The following is a 16,790-nucleotide window of genomic DNA, read 5'->3' as shown; positions in this document are numbered from 1 at the left end:
TGGGGATTTAAAGCCCTCCCTTTTCCACAAAGGCCTCCCTGTGCTTAGAGACAAAGATCTATTGCTGGCTGGCTTGCTGTCCATGGCCAGTGCCCTTCAGTAAAGAGTCTTGTATGCTGGTGTCCAGTTTCTTTGTCCCTCCCTGTGTAGATCACGAGCTTGTGAATAGCTGAGTAGCCCCAACAGTGCAGGAGGTAGGTGACCCTGGATTAAAACCCTGTGCAGCTGATAACAACTCTGTGTGTGTGTGTGTACTTGTGTCTTTATGTTTGTGTGTGTGTACCTGTGTCTTTGTATCTTTGTCCATTGTCTTAATTAGCGTTTCTATTGCTATGATGAAACACCACGACCAAAACAACTCAGGGAGGAAAAAGTTTATTTGCCTTGCATATCATAATCCATTAAGGGACACCAAGCCAAGAACTTAAACAGGGAAGGAACCTAGAGGCAGGAGCTGATGCAAAGGCCATGAAAGGATGCTGCCTACTAGCCTGCTCCTCCCGGTTGCTCAGCCTGCTTTCTTATAGCAGCCAGGACCACTTACAGTGAGCTGGCCCCTTCCCCATCAATCACTAACTAAGAAAGTGTCCTACGGGCTTGTGTTCAACCTGATCTTATGGAAACATTTTCTCATTTGAGACCTTCCTATCTTATCACTCATAGCTTGTGTCAAGATCATATAAAACTAGCCAGCACAGGTATGTATGTCAATTTGTATCTATGTCTTTATGTGTGTGTTTGTATGAGTATGTCTGTATATGTCTGTGTGTCCTTATATTTTATGTGTTTATGTCACGTGTATATATATGTTTCTCTGTGTGTGGTGTGGCTGCATGTATGTGTCTATGTATGTGTGTATGTATGTATATATCTGCATGTGTCTTTATGCATTTTTCTGTTCCTGTGCGTATGTGTGTTGTATGTGTAGTGTGTATTTTTTTTGTGTCTGTATGTCTCCGTATGTGTTTCTGTGTGTGTAGCTATGTGTGTCCGTGCACATTCATGAGTGAAGACCCTTTTCCAAGTTCCTGTCACTTATTAGAAACCACTTCTCCCAGCCAACTCCAAAGCCACTGAGCAAGTGCCCAGCTAGTTTCCTCACTGAGCTGGGAGAGGGTCCGACCTGGTGCTGGGCCTCAGAGGCCCTGAAGAGCTGGGGACAAGCAGATTTGCCATGTTCTGTTCAATTTAATAATTACCCTCTCCAGACAAGCTTTAATTGAAACCTCTGGCCCCTCAAAAGTGTCATTAGACAGGATGCAACCATGCTAGGCACAGCCTAGCAACCTTTTCCTCAGGTGTGCCCTGTGTGGAGACTTGCAGCCCACTTTTTTTTTTTTAATGCATTTCCAAAGCAATCAGGGAACTTGTTAAATGCAGCAGGCCGGAGCAGGCCCTGGACCTCACACTCTAACAAGCTGTCAGTCTATACTGTGATGCTCCCCTGTCCTTATTTCACAGACAATTGTCTCAGGGGTTCCAAAGAACATGCTCAGCATCACACAGGCAGCAGGGCCACACCTGCTCTGCATCTCAGCCCTTCTCCCCATACTCCCAGCAGCAGCGATGGCCAGGTCCCGGTTCCCGTCCCTGAGATGCTCACAGATTACAAGATTGAGAGTAACTGATACTCTAGCATAGACCTCACTCACTCCTCTTAACCAGGTACAGAGCTTCCTTCGGGGCTGGCTGTGCCGGCGGAAGTGGAAGACCATCATCCAGGACTACATCCGGTCTCCCCACGCCGACAGCATGCGCAAAAGGAACCAGGTGGTGTTCAGCATGCTGGAGGCCGAGGCTGAGTACGTACAGCAGCTGCACATCCTTGTCAACAATTTTCTGCGCCCACTGCGCATGGCAGCCAGCTCCAAGAAGCCTCCCATAACACACGATGATGTCAGCAGCATCTTCCTGAACAGGTAAGCAGGACGGACAGCAAAGGTGGGACAGAGGCCAGGAAGTATTGGTCACCAGATGTTGAGCGGAATCCAGACACAAGCCCATGTCTGTTTCCCACCAAATGTAGTTGAGGATACTGAAGTCCAGAGAGGAAGGAAATAGTTCAAGGTCATATGGCTAAACAGTTTCAGGGCCTGAGATGGGAGTTTGAACTTAAAGCATTTTGACCAAGGTAAGACAGTTAACAATGACGGCTTTGACTGCACAATTTAGAGGAGGTTGTTACTGACATGTGATGGGCAAAGACTGTGGATGCATCCAAACATTCTAAAATGCACCAGAGCTATTCCACCCGAAGTCCCAATACCACCACTGTCGAGACATTACATTTTCAATATTTAACAGTTATAAATTGTCTTCATCTATTTCATTGCTATAACAAAATACCTGAAGCTGAGTGCTTCACTTTTTAAAGTGGTTGGAAATACAGCTCAGATGGAGAACGTTTGCCTGGCTTACGGGAGACCCTCAGTTATATTCACAGAGCCAAAAATAAAAAGAAGAAAAAAGAAAAGAAAGGAAAAAGAAAGAAAGAAAAAGAAGGAAAGAAAGAAAGGAAGAAAGGAAAGGAAAGGAAAGACAACTCATTTGCACTTGTGTTTTGGAAATTGAAGAGCTTAACAGCAGCCTTAACTTCTGGAAGACTCTTGTGGTAAGAGCCTCAGTAGACAGAGCATAAAAAAAGAGACATCACATGATGAACAAGGAAGCAAAAGTGTGGAATGATTATTAATGTGGTATAAATCATAATTTAGTATGGTGTCACTATCTTTAGCCAGCTATTTACTCAAGTAACGACACACGGGGACTAGGACTTATTTAATTAGCCTAGAGCGCAATACTGAGCAATAATTACTCTATCCTGAACCTCCAAGCTAATCTGGCTTCCTCCCAACTAAATTCCCCATCATACTTGCGTTTCAATCATCTCCTAGCACTGGTGCATTGTCCTGATGCATTCTGGTCCTCTCCTCATGGCTCAAGCCCACTTCCTCTTTCTCTTCCCCTCGATGGACCCAGACATCCCACCCTATTGTCTCTATCAATCAGCATTGGCTGATCAGCATCTTATTAGCAGAACAGACAACAAATGGTGGGCGTGGTTACACAAACTTGACTTAGAGCAAACGTGACAAATCCATGTCCGGATCGAAACCAGATAGTGGGGTAGAGAAATTAGCACTTGAATAAACAAGGGTAAATTTACACAGTGCACAATAACATTATGCCAACACAAGAGAGCAAGGAGGGACCAGTTTCACTTTTACAACAATCCATTCTTTCTAGAACCAACCCACTCCCTGAGGCCAAGCCCACAGTGTGAATCTACCACCCATGCCTTTCTGAGAATGCTCCTAGCCCAGTTAGCTCCCACTAGGCTACACCACTCCCAGGTCCCACCACTTGCCAGGATCACCAGATCGGAGACCAGGGTTCCACGGGAATCTTGCCAAGAAAAACCTGTAGCTCAAAAAAGGCCACCAGAGTTAGATGAAGCTTGCTCTTTATCTTGTGGCCAGTAACCTGGTGGCCAGGTTCAGATGTCAGCTCTCAGCTTGCCAGCCACCCCTCGCCTAATGGAAACAGTCTGCAGCCTTTCAGTTGCTGCTCTTCTTCATCGTCAGCCTCTTTCTAGAAAGACTTTCCTTAGGAGACAACAATTCGAGTACACTTTCTGGTGGGTGACAAAATTACATAAACTAGAAAAAAACACAACAGAAAAGAAGGTAGAGAAATAGAATGCTGTTCCCAGATAGTCCTCACAAGGAGTAAGTTGGCTCACTTGTGCCCCTGCCTGTTCATGTAACTGTGTTTCTCTTTAAAATCTTCACTCTGTTATTTTAGTAACAAATTTGCCCCTTATCTGGGTCCTCTACTTGGATACTTGGGACATGGGCCATTTTCTCTGTACCTGACTCTTCTGCCAAGAGACTGTGGCAAGTTTTAAAGGCCTGTGGGACGCCATGCAGTGATGGGAGAGGCAGCAGAAGTCAGCGTGTGGAGCAGGGCTGGCACCATGGATGTGGATGGGGGCATTAGAATGGCAGCAGTCAGGGCAGAAACACAGAGACACAGGGGACAGAAAGAGCTTCTGGCCTCCTGACCATTGAGAAGCTGAGTCACTGAGACCTTGTTGGGAACAAGCAGGCAACAGTCACAGTTCTGTGACGTTTGTATTTTCCTGACAGGTTAGGCTGTGATTGCAAGCTTTGGGACTGTTTAACACTATCACTAAGACATAATTTTGCCTTTTCGCTTTTTTATTTATTTATTTATTTATTTTTGAGTCAGGACCTCACTATGTAGCCATTTGAATTCACAGAAATCAGGCTGCTGGCTGCCTCTGCCTCAAGTGCTTGGATTAAAGGTGTCAGTCAATTTTTGAGCTTCATTTGGACTCCTTTAACCTGATATTTTTTGCTTGGATGTTTATGCTATAGGCTAGATGTGGTGGCACACACCCTCAGCCCAAACATTCTAAATTCGTAGGGCTACATCATACATAGTGAGACCATGTCCGAGAAAGACAAGGACAATGTTTACAAATGTGTTAAACATTTAGCCAAGCATGTCTCAAGTGTGCATTATAATATAGTCTGAAAAAAATCAGCTTCAAATTTGCGTTGGAAACACTCCCATTATAAAGCCAGCTTTACTTTTATATGAAACTCAAGGAATGACATCGTGAGAAAAGAAAACCATAGACCAGCACCTCTCATGAGTGTGGATACAAAATATCACATTGAGCCCAGGATGTAGAAGAGGAATAATACAAAAAACAGGATTTATTTCAAGGCTGCAAGGTTGGTTTGATATTGAAAATTAACCGGCATAACTGACTGTATTGTCTTGCTGTAACTGTCCCTCAGTAATCGTGAGAGACTGGTTCCCGGACCCCTGCAGATGGCAAAACCTGCAGATATTCACCTCCTTGTGCAAAACAGCCTAGAATTTGAATATAACCCTCACCTCATCCCATAGACTTTAAGTCATCTCTAGATGACTAATAATAACAAATACGATGTGAGCATTATTCAAGTAGTTAGGACAAGAAAGTCCGTCAATATTCTCTATAGACACAATTTTTATATATTTATTTACTTTTATGTGTGTGATGGGTTCTCCTACCTGCCTGCATGTATATCACGTATGTGCGGTACCAAGGAGGTCAGAAGAGACTGTCAGATCCTCCAGAACTGGAGTCACAGATGGTTATGAGCCACTGTATAGTTGCTGAAAACTGAATCCGGATTCTCTGCAAGAGCAGCATGTGCTTTGAAGCATCTTTCCAGCCCCCACAGACACAGTTTCTTCAAGCAATTTTTGACTCGCATGTGGTTGAATCTGTGGGTTTGGAACCAAGGGGGCTCAGAGAGCCAAGTGTGTATTAAGGAGAAAAAGCCACAGCCATGTTGGTGTGCACAAATCTGATGCGCTTGGCTTCTTACACCCCCACACACACCGACTTCTTTCTCAAACATGTCCACCCTCCTAGGTCCATGGCTTATGAGGACAGCACTGTCCTCTCTGCCCTCAGCTTGAAGCTTGTTGGTTCTTGTGAGCATGAGGCTAGTTGGATTGGCTGGGCAGTGGTGGCACACGCCTTTAATCCCAGCACTCGGGACGCAGAGGGAGGTAGATGGATCTCTGCAAGTTAGGACCAGCCTGGTCTACATAATGAGTTCCAGGACAGCCTGAGCTACCTAGTAATACCATGTCTTGAAAATAACAACAAACAAAAATAACAGCTGGAATTCTTTTTTAGTCCCCTAGCATAACCCAACCTAGTGCTCTGCACAGTGCTGGGCACATGGCCATCCTAAGGTAGTGCTCTTTGGGGCCTGCCTGAGTTAGGCTCCTTGTACCAGAGATAGCCCAGGAGGTCAGAATTAGGATTCAAAGCAGTGTTAGAAAGTGTTCAGAGGCACACAGCCAGGGACATGGGCTGGAATTTTAACTTAGGTCTGTTTTATGTTAAGGCTTGTGCTTTCCCAGGCCACCTCACATTTGCTCTCTTCTCCCTGGGGAGTATAGATCCCAGCATAGGCATCTGTCTGAAGTGTGTCCCACTCTATGTAAGCCACACCCTCCCCTCCTACTGTAAGTGCCTTGGAGACAGGTTCCGGAACCTGATCCTTCCTGCCTTCCACCTCAACCATGAGGCAGAGGTCTGGGTACCACACATAAAGAGTGGGGGCTTCCTGCTTGTTTACTGAAGGGCATTTCTGTACACAGCTCTGCCCCCACTACCTAGCTTGTGAGAGGAAGTAGACAACCCCATTAGAAATCTTATGTCAGTTTGGTGATCTGATTTAATTTAACGGTGTTCGTTAAAAGGGTTCTGAAGAAAGAAGAGACCTCTCTGTGGGAAGACAGTGTCACAGAGGGTGTTAATTGCATGCTTGTCATACCTCTGAAAGACCCTTCCCACAAGCAGTGGCAGCAGGCACTGAGTGGCCAGCACGGCCTGCTGACAGACTTGAGCAATTTCCTTCTAATACAATCCATGCCCGGCACTGAGTTCTGGAAACCACAAACTGTGCTAAGGGGTTCCTCTGTCCGGTGGGCAGGGGTATCTTTATTCCGAGGCTCATTCTGACGGTTGACAGTGAGTGACTGCCTGAAGCCGTGGGTTTGGGCCAGTGAGGAACTCCATGGAAGAGAAGGCCACAATCCATTTCTCATACCTGAGTGATCTGGGTGTGGAGAAGGGCAGGCCCCCAAATCACCATAACTTGCAGAGTGGACAGGCAGGTGTGCTTCTGCCCGGCTCTGGCCCCACTCTTTCCACTTTAAACTGGCCTTGGTCATGCCTCCTTCCTGATCACTGAAGGAGGAGGCAGGTAAGCAGGCCTCACTGCTGCCCTCTCTTCATTGGTTTCTTTGAATGGCTGGGTGCCCTCACTGGCGCCCAGATCTCTTGTTACCTTTTGGACAATATTCCCCTTCCTTGCATACACTCCTAGCACGCCTCTGCTGCAGCAGCCCTCACTACATTTAACCAGGGGTTTTCTTTTGTGCATGTATGAGTGTCTGCATGTGTGTGCATGTAGAGGCCAAAAGTCAACACTGGGTGTCTCCTTCAATTTCTCTCCATGTTATTTTTTTCCCTTGTCTTTGGAAACGAGATGTCTCTCCCTGCACCTGGATCTCACCAATCTGGCCATACTCATTGGCCGGCAAGCGCCAAGGGTCCTCTCGCCTGCTTTCCCTGATCTGGGGCTGCAGTCTTACGCCACCATGCTCACTTTTCCACATTGGCGCTGGAGATCCAAATGCAGCTCCTCGTACCTGTAAAGCAAGCGCTTGACCCACCGAGCCACCTCGCAAACGCAAACAATGATTTCTTCACGGTCTAGATCCCCACAGAGGGTGAAGGACGGCAGGACCACAGCTACGCAGTGCACAATTCCTCAGATACTGTTCATAAAAGGGGCCAGCAAAACTCCTCTGCAAAAGGGCCAGATATGAGTATTTTTATTTCCTAGTGGGAGATGGGAGAAGGAACAGAAGGGTACTGGAGAGGCAAATCTGAACAAAGTACGATAACACATAAAATGTCATTGCCTTATTCACTAAAAACTTAATTAATAAAAAAAAATAAGTATTTTAGAGTCTGTGGGTCCTATGTTCTCCATGGCAACTAAGAAATAATAGAGACACAAACACATGGATGGGGTGGCTCTGTTCCAATTAGTTTTATTTATACATACTACAATGTGAACTTCTTATAATTTTCACTTATCACAAAATATCTTTTTGAGGGTTCTTCCCCAACCATTTAAAATATATATTTTTAAAAATCCGGATGTGGTGGCACATACCTATAATATTACGACTGAGGAGAAAAAAGCAGGAGAATTCAGAGTTCAAGGCCAGTCTGAGGTACACAGCAGGCTCCTAGTCATTCTTAAATATATAGTAAGATTCTTCCTTTAAAAACACAATTACCTCAAAAGAGTGAAAATCATCCATCCAAGATGGGGTGTGCCATGTGTGGCCCACAGGCCACAGCTGCTAACCTCAGACACAGAATGGGGTGAGACGGGTCCCCACCGGAACTGGGTACCTGGCAGCTTAGTCTGTCTTTATCATTGCTAGGGTTGGATGTGGAGTGACCAGCATCAGATCTGCTGCCTGGCCTTGTGTTGGCAGAGCTCTGCACACAGCTCAAAGCTTTCCACCTTCAACAGAGTGCACACACTTAGAAAAATCTATGCTGTGCTCTCTCTTTACAGAGTAACTGCAAACAGCATTTTAAAAGAATCAATCATTGTTACTTAAACTGACAGAACTGAATAAAATCAATCATTTTTATCTAAACTGACAGGACTGAATAAAATGGAAAGCTTTCCAATTATTCTTATCAAACTTTGATTTTTTTTTTTTTTTAAGCATACTTAGGGCTGAAGAGATGGCTCGGTTGTTAAGGGCACTCTCTTGCTCTCGCAGAATTGCTCTTGCCACATTGAATTCCAGCACCCACATGTTGGCTCACAACCGTAGCTCCAGTCCCAGGGATCCAGTGCCCTCTGTGACCTCTGTAGGCACCAGGCATGCCTGTAGTGCACAGACATACATGCAAGCAAAACATTCATATACCTAAAGTAAAATAAATACATCTAAAAGATTTTTTTTTTTTTTTTGGTTTTTAGAAACAAGGTTTCTCTATGTAGCCTGGGCTGTCCTAGACTCACTTTGTAGACCAGGCTGGCCTCGAACTCACAGAGATCCACCAGCCTCTGCCTCCTGCAGTGTTAAGATTGCAGGCGTGCACCACCATGTCTAGCTCTAAAGGAATTTTCAAGTATACTTGCATGTATATAATACTGCAATTCTCTCACTTCCCATTCTCTCTTCTCTCCTCCTCTCCTTCTCCCAACAACAAAAACCAAAAAACCAAAAAATAACAATAACACCACCAACAACAACAACAAAAAAACCTCAGTACATACCAAGAGAACAGCCTAGGCAAAAATTTTGAGGCAAGAAAAACTTGAGTACAGTAGACAGAAATAAAGGCAAGAGGCAGCAGCAAAGTGAGAAAGAGGGAACTATCCATAAGACAGACTTGGGACGGATGCAGGCCAAGCTAAGGCCACTCCAGATAATCAGCTCAGATATTCAAGATATGATTGCTGTGTCAAGAGAGCAGGGTGAGCTGGGGCCGGGAATGGAAGCAGGGGGACCTGTGAGAAAGCCACCAACAATACTCTGGCCAGAGGTGATGGAGAAGCAGCTGCTGCTGAGAGCAGAGCACAGAATCCACAATGTGGAGTGGAGTGGCTGAGAAGCTGGCCAGCCAGAGCCGTCATTCAGTGAGAAGAGAAGCAGATGGTGGAGGAGTAGCTGTGCTGGCGAGGTCACAGGTCACAGTCCACAGGAACATGGAAGTGAGTCCAAAATCAAGGTAGTTTTTTATCCAGACAGGGATAGCTTTTCCCATTGTCTACAGAGTAGCTTAAAAATACAAGGGAAAAAAATGATCCTGCTCATGATAGAACCAACAACACGATTATATATAAATGAACTGAGGACCCAAATGATGATGGTATAAAGAAAGGACTCAGAAAACACACAAGCAGGGCTTTGGGAGATGGCTCAGTGGGTACTAGGATCCCAGTTCCATCCCCACAACCCATGTGGAAAAAAAATGAGGGTGGCAGAGACAGGTGGAGCCCTGGGCCTCAATGACCAGCCGACCGAGCTTCCTTGATGAACTTCAGGCCAGTGAGACCCTGTCTCAACATAAGGTTAATAGTGTTCCTGAGGAATGCACCAAAGGTTGCCCTGTTCTCACATGGATACGCACCTGCAAACACATGTGCTTACACACACACACACACACACACACACACACACACACACACATACATAGGGGGGGCAGGTTGGGGGGGGTGCCAGTGTCCAGATTAGAAATATTCCATGTCAAAAATGTCCTTTCATCAAAAATATTCCCCAAATTTAATACAAGTCTACTCAACGTGCAGCCTAGCAAAATGATTTTAGAGTTCACTTGAGCAATGAAGGACACATCCCCCACCTGCATTAAAATGTTATTAAAGAGCATGAGAAGATGGCCAGAAGGGGAGATCAGGTGCTTCACAAATACGAGAGCTGGGGTTCAAAGCCCCAGCACCACACACATGCCGGGTGGGTGCAGTGGTCTGCCTGTAGTCCCCCCAAACAAGCTGGCTAGCTAGACAAAGGAACCAACAAGCTCTGGGTTCAGTGAGAGACTCTGCCACAAACCATGCTGTGGAGAGCAACTAAGGAAGACATCTGACATCAACTTCTTGTCGTCACACCCATGGAAGCACACATGCACACTTGCACATGCCACATACACACAAAAGTGGGTGAAGTGGTGTGGGGTAGGGTAGATGGATGCATAGACAGACAGACAGACAGACAGACAGACAGACAGATTATAGGTAGATGGATAGATAGATGAAGAGAGAGAAAGGGAGAGAGGGAGGGAGGGAGGAGAAAGGTGCATCATAACTTGATGGAAACACCCAGGACCAGAACCAGCCAGCAGGTCACCAGATCAAAAAACAAATCCAGACTCAGGTTAAAAAATGTGTGGGAATTTAGTAAAATCCACTGACATTCTGACTTTAACTGGACAACCCGCATGCCAAACAAAGCGAAAGGTCACCTTCATAGCCTTCTCACATTGCACCAAAGCAAGCTTTGCTTGACTATTTTCACATAAAACAAAATACAGGTGAATACGGATGCCGCAGAGGAGCTGGGAAAGGCCTAGTGTCCAAGGTTGAAGCCGAAAGAAAACAGAGAACCTCCCAGAGCAAAACGGACAATCCCATCACCACCCTTGATAAATCGGAAGTGAATGATGGGACTCACACGTGCCAGACCTGTGTTTGAGAAAACTGTCTCAAGTTCCTGAGAGAAAAGAGTAACTGGGCATCAGTAGGCAGTTCCCAAAATAGAGACCAATGGCCAATATGCATGGAAAATGTTCCACCATCTCACTAAGTGTGTGTGTCTGTGTGTGTGTGTGTGTGTGTGTGTGTGTGTGTGTGTGTGTGTGTGTATGGGCACATGTATGTGCAGGTCAGAGGGAAAGCTTGTGGGTCTGTGTGTCCTCGCCTTCCACCTTGCTTGACACAGGGACTCTATACCTGTCTCTACTCCCCATCTCCCCACAAGAGCGCTGCATTACAGGCGTGTGCTCCTACATCCAGCTTCTTTGTGTTCTAAAAATCCAAACTCAGCTCACCATACTTATTCAGAGGGTACTTTATCCACGGAGCCATCTCCTGAGACTTTTTTTTTTTTAACAACTCAAGTCAAGATGGAACCATTGGTTTTTTGTTTGTTTGGCTTTTCTTACAGGGTGGAAAACAGTGGTGATTTCTGGCTTTCAGGCTATGGTGAAGTTCTTTCTCAGAGTCCACACTTTTAGGAGGCATGCTTTGCTTTCTGTAGCACATTCCTTTCACCATGCTGGACAGATGTGACCACCCTCCACAGAGCATACCGTTTATGTCCCTGCCACAGTTTGGTAATTCCTATGGAATTTCAAATTTTACTGTTATGATGGTCTGTGACCAGTGACTTTGATGTTATGACTTAATTGTTTGGATGTCATGTATCTTAAGATGATCCATTTGAGGTCAATCGTGGTGGCGCACACCTTTAATCCCAGTGCTCGGGAGGCAGAGGCTGGTGGATCTCTGTGGGTTCGAGGCCAGCCTGGTCTAAAGATCAAGATGGTCAGCCTGGGGTGTTACACAGAGAAACCCTGTATAAAACAAACAAAACAAAACAAAAAGAGGATCCGTTTGATGTGATAAATGCCACACACGTTCTGGCTGCTCTACCAGCTGGCCGCTGCTGTATCTCACTTGCTGTCCTCTGGCCTCCCTGTCCCCAGAGATGATGCTGAAATTGGAGCAGTAACTCTACAGTGGCCCCTGGGTGTGTGAGTAAAGCTCAGTCTCAATACTCTTTTTCAAATCAAAAGCAAAAACATCGAGCAGTGAAAACAGCATGCTGAGAACTGAATGGCCTGAGAGCCAAGCTTCTTGCAACAAACAGCCAAGTTTCCAAGACAAAGAAAAGGACCTTGAAGGGAATAAAACATATATTAATAAAAAAAAAAAAAGAGCCACTCCAAGGCTGGAGAGGGGGCTTTGTGGCTAAGTACTCCTTCCGCTTTTGCAAAGGACCCGAGTTATCTTCCCAGCACCTATGTTAGGTGGCTCACAACTGCCTGTAACTCTTCTAGCTCCATGGACCCCCCATGCCTCTGGCATCCTCACATGCCTGCACTGATGGGCACATACCTACACTCAGACACATAATTAAAAATAATAAATGTAACTCTTTGTATTAAGAAAAGAAGGTGCTGGTCCAGGAAACATACCAGTGCTAAGGAAGCTGGCAGTCATGTTACTGTTAGAGAGAGGTTCTCAATGGTCCAGGTGGGAAGCTTAAATAAACAGTGGCATTGCCTGAGGGAGGGACGTAATCCATAGTGATGCACTAACTCTCTTGAGGTGAGGAAGCCTAGAAGCTGGCAGACGTTCATGGAGAGAAACCATTCCTCCAACGTGCAGTGCAAGGTGACGCATTACGCGCTGGTGAGGAAAGTGGAGTAAGTTGTCCAGAAGATGCATTAGAGAAACTCACGAAGGCGGCTGCACTCCACACCCGGTTTTCCATGTGGACCAGAGAGCCTCCCGTGGAAGACTGTCACAGCTACAAAGACGTCGGTCTCTGGCTTCAGAGCTTCAAAGAATCAACTGTCTTGTTAAGGACCTAGACGTAGCGTCGAAGCCAGTGGTCATTTAAAATTCTGAATGAGCAAGATCCAGAATCTCCCTCACCTGTGCTCTATCTAGAGGGACCAGGCACAGCTATAAATACATAGACTGTTGAGACCTAATGCTAAGGAAAAACAAAGGTCCCTTCCAAAACAGTACCAGTCATTGACAGTGCACCTGGCCACCCCAGAGCTACGATGGAGACGTACAAAGCAAATGTTTATTTCATGCCCGCTAACATGACATCTGCCCTGCAGCTGGTGCCACCATCTGATTATATAAGTAACATATTTTTGTAATTAGGGATTCTTCTGAATGATCCAGTCCAAGTTAAGTCAAGAGTTTCTGGAAAACACTCCCCACTCCCCATTATAAATGCCAGAAAGAGCATCCGTGGCTCATGGAAAAGGACAAGATACTAACGTTAACAGGAGTTTGGAAGAAGATGATTACGAGTCTCACAAGTGACATGCAGGCATCCAAGACTTCCACAGAGAGGGGGGTCATCTCAGGTGTGATGGGAATAGGATCAGAAGCGCAATCCGAAGATGAGACTTGCTAAGGTCTCAGGCAGCCATTAGCATCTTTCAGCAAGGAAATGTCTCTGGGTTAGGCTATGTGGATTTTTAAGGCACCAGGCTCGGGCTGGGGAGGTGGATTAAGTGGGCAAGAGCAACTTGCTACATAAGCATGAGGACCTGAGTTCAAATCCCCAGAACCCATGTAAAAAAAACTGACACGGCTGCATATGCCTTTAACCCCGATGCTGTGGGGTGCAGAGTCATAAGGATGGCTGAGGCTTGCTGGCTGCCAGCCCAGCTCCAGGTTCAGTGAGAGACCTTGCCTCAAAAGATAGAGCAGGACACTTGACACTATCCTTTGGCCTCCACACTCATGCAATGGGCTCTTGCTCTGATACACACAGGTGTGCATATACCAAATATAAACCAGAGAGAGAGGGAGGGGGGAGGAAGGGAGGGAAAGAGAGCGCGCACTACTGTATATGTAGACTAAAGTACAGTGGAAGATGGGCATGGTGGCACACATCTGTAATCCCAGCACTCAGGGAGGCAGAGGCAAGTGGACCTCTGTGAGTTCAAGGCCAGCCTGGTCTACAAAGCAAGTCCAGGACAGGCAAAGTTACACAGGGAAACCCTGTTTCAAAAACAAACAAACAAAACTAGTGAAAATATAACCTTTAACAAACATTGGGGGGGTGGAATCCTGTGACTTCCGTTAACTAGCTTGTTCGCTTTCTGTTTGGTCTGGAGCCACCTCTTGCAATGCCTTCAAGCAGATGTTCCTTGGTGTGTTGCTACACTGGCCTGTGCAGTGTTGGGATCTAAAGAGCTACCTTTCCTGGCTGGTTCATGGCCCAGTGTCTGTTGCATACCTTCTGGCTGCCTGGAGAGGCTTCCTGTGCATAGGCTCTGCTCTCTGCTCAGATGTTCTCCCTCCCAACAACTTGTGATCTGGGTGGGGGGAGGGAGGGGAGTCTTACTATATCAGCACTCACTGAGCAGGGGGAAGCGGAGAGGGACCAGTGAATAGCAGAGAAGGTAGAGCAGGGTCCATGGACAAAAGCACTGAGAAGGTCTGAAATGTCCTGTGCAGGGCAGAGGAGGGAGGGTGAGAAGAAAGAAGGAGAAAGAGAGACAGGGCAAGGCGTGAGAGAAAGAGAACAAACTAGGCATTAAAAGGACAGTGGGGATATAGGCTCTGCTAGGCACCTACTGTATACGAGGCATCCAAGCAGCCCTATCATTGCGGGAGATCCTTCATTTCAGCTTATTTCACATAAAAGGATCTGAACTTTAGAGATGTTAGGTGTCTTACCGGAGGACACACAGCTAGGCAAGCGCCTAAGTCAGATAAGAGCTTCACTCTGTGTGGCTCCAAGCCTCACCCTTTCCCACCCACAGTGGCTGGAGTTCTGTATTCTCCAGATTGTCTCAATACCTTAAGGCAGGGGAAGGAAAGGGAGAGACAGTGAGGAAGGCTCCTCGTGAGCAGTGGCAGTTCTTCTCTGCCATCTTTGTGGGCTGGCATCCTTGTCCCTTCCCCCCTACCTCCAGCACAGAGGGTCTTGTGTGGAGGTCCTATCACTTAATCCTGAGGTGATCAGAGTATCCAGGGAGGGCCCCGCGTTTGGGGTGGCACTGGTGTGTTCAGCAGGGTCCTCCCCAGGGAGGTAGGAAGCCCAAGGCTGGAGCTCACCAGTGCTTTTTTTTTTTTTTCTTTCAGTGAGACCATTATGTTCCTGCATCAGATCTTCTACCAAGGCTTGAAGGCCCGCATCTCCAGCTGGCCCACCCTGGTGCTGGGTAAGTAGCCAGCCCCATGGCACCCCCACATAGTCCTTTTCCCCCCCAGGGCAGGAGACAGCTCTGTCCCTGAGAGGAGAAAGACAACCACCTCAGTCGCTGTTGTGTGTCCCCTTCCACATTTCCCTACATGGAAGCTCTGAGAGTCTAAGACTTTTCTTTTCCCATTTCACATGACTGAAAACATAGTGAAGCTTGGGCCTTTAATCCCAGCACTTAGGAGGCAGAGGCAAGGCGGATCGCTGTGAGTTCGAGGCCAGCCTGGTCTACAAAGCGAGTCTAGGACAGCCAAGGCTACACAGAGAAACCCTGTCTCAAAAAAAAGAAAAAAAAGAGTCTGAAGCTTGTTTTTAAAAGATATTTCATGCATTTGCTTACATAAGATTATTAATTATGCTGCTTATTGTTGTTATTGTTGTTGTTGTTGTTGTTGTTGTTATTATTATTATTATTATTATTATTATTATTAATTATTAATTATTATTTTGAGACAGGGTCTCTATTGTAGCCCTAGCTGTCCTACAGCTTACTTTGTAGAGCAGACTGGCCTTGAACTGGTAGTGAGTGATCTGCCTGCCTTTGCCTTTTTCTCATGACCAGTTTTCCCATACTGAGGTTTTCTGATGACCTATGATGCACCAGTGTCCCTACCTATACATACCATGACCTAAGCTGCCAGCTCGCTCTTCTTATTGGTTCCAAGCTGTCGGCAAATCTTTAGGGAACATTTCCGTGGGATAGGTTTCCAGACGTTGAAAGAATTACCAGAAACAAAAGGCTCTGGGTTCGTCTCCGCTGCCGAGAGGCCTGTGCTGTAGGGTCCCAGAAACAAGGCACAGCTGCACCCTTCCCTTGTACCAGCTGTACCCTTACCCTGCACCACACCTGTGCCAGGCCTGAGCCTTTGCTGTAGTTGTTGCTTTCTCACGGTCTCGCTTCGGTAGGTAAGGTGGACACCAGTGTTCCCTTCACTGCCCAGGGGAAGGGCCCGCTGAGGCTGCGAAGTCACAGAGCTAGGCCAGAGGTAACCCGCCAAGGCCCGTCCACTCTTTGGATGTTTCTCTTGTCAAAGACCCTGCTTTATGGGGCTAGAGAGAGAGAGAGCTTAGTCAGTAAAGTGCTTGCCTCAAAGGAATGATGCCCTGGGAATAACCGTCCCCCGCCCCACACACCGCCCCACCCACCCAAGCCACAGAGAAAGCTAAAGCCAGGGCCTCATGGGATCATGCTTACTGCTCTTGCAGAGGGCTTTGATATGATATGTTAATGATATGTTAATAGGCGCCTCCGTTAGCCCTCTGTTCTGGGCTCATGTGAGACCTAACAAAACAAACAAACAAACAAACAAAACACATGAACTAAAAATAAACAAACTTTTTAAAAAATGGGCTCAACGGCCTGCACTTATATTCCCAGTCAGTGGTGAGGAGGCAGAGACACGTGTATCCCTGGGGCTTTCTGGCCACTCTAGCCTAATCAGCAAGCCCCAGGGACCAGTAAAAGGCCTTATCTCAGAAAGCAAGGCCGATGGCTCCTGAGGAAGGACACCAAAGGCTGAACTCTGGCTTCCACATACAAACACACAGAGGTGCACCACATATGCCCACACACATACCCACACACATGATCACACACATACACACACACACACACACACATCCTCCCTCTTACAAAGACACTTTGGGTGGAGGCAGGGGCTGGCCACACTCCA

General features: G+C 46.6%; 1 protein-coding gene across 3 annotated transcripts in view; it reads left to right on the top strand.

Annotated features, from left to right (window-relative positions):
- Window positions 1-16,790, top strand: part of RASGRF1 (Ras protein specific guanine nucleotide releasing factor 1) — a 106,804-nt gene that overhangs the window by 32,341 nt on the left and 57,673 nt on the right. For all 3 annotated transcript variants that reach the window (XM_084752248.1, XM_084752247.1, XM_084752249.1), the window contains exons 5-6: window positions 1,666-1,919; window positions 15,000-15,079. In XM_084752248.1, the coding sequence (XP_084608374.1) occupies window positions 1,666-1,919; window positions 15,000-15,079 (334 nt within the window). The remainder of the gene's footprint in view (window positions 1-1,665; window positions 1,920-14,999; window positions 15,080-16,790) is intronic.

Source organism: Acomys minous (assembly GCF_964271855.1).
Source record: "Acomys minous genome assembly, chromosome: 13".
Taxonomy (NCBI): Eukaryota; Metazoa; Chordata; class Mammalia; order Rodentia; family Muridae; genus Acomys; species Acomys minous.
This window is presented reverse-complemented; position numbering and strand designations above follow the sequence as displayed.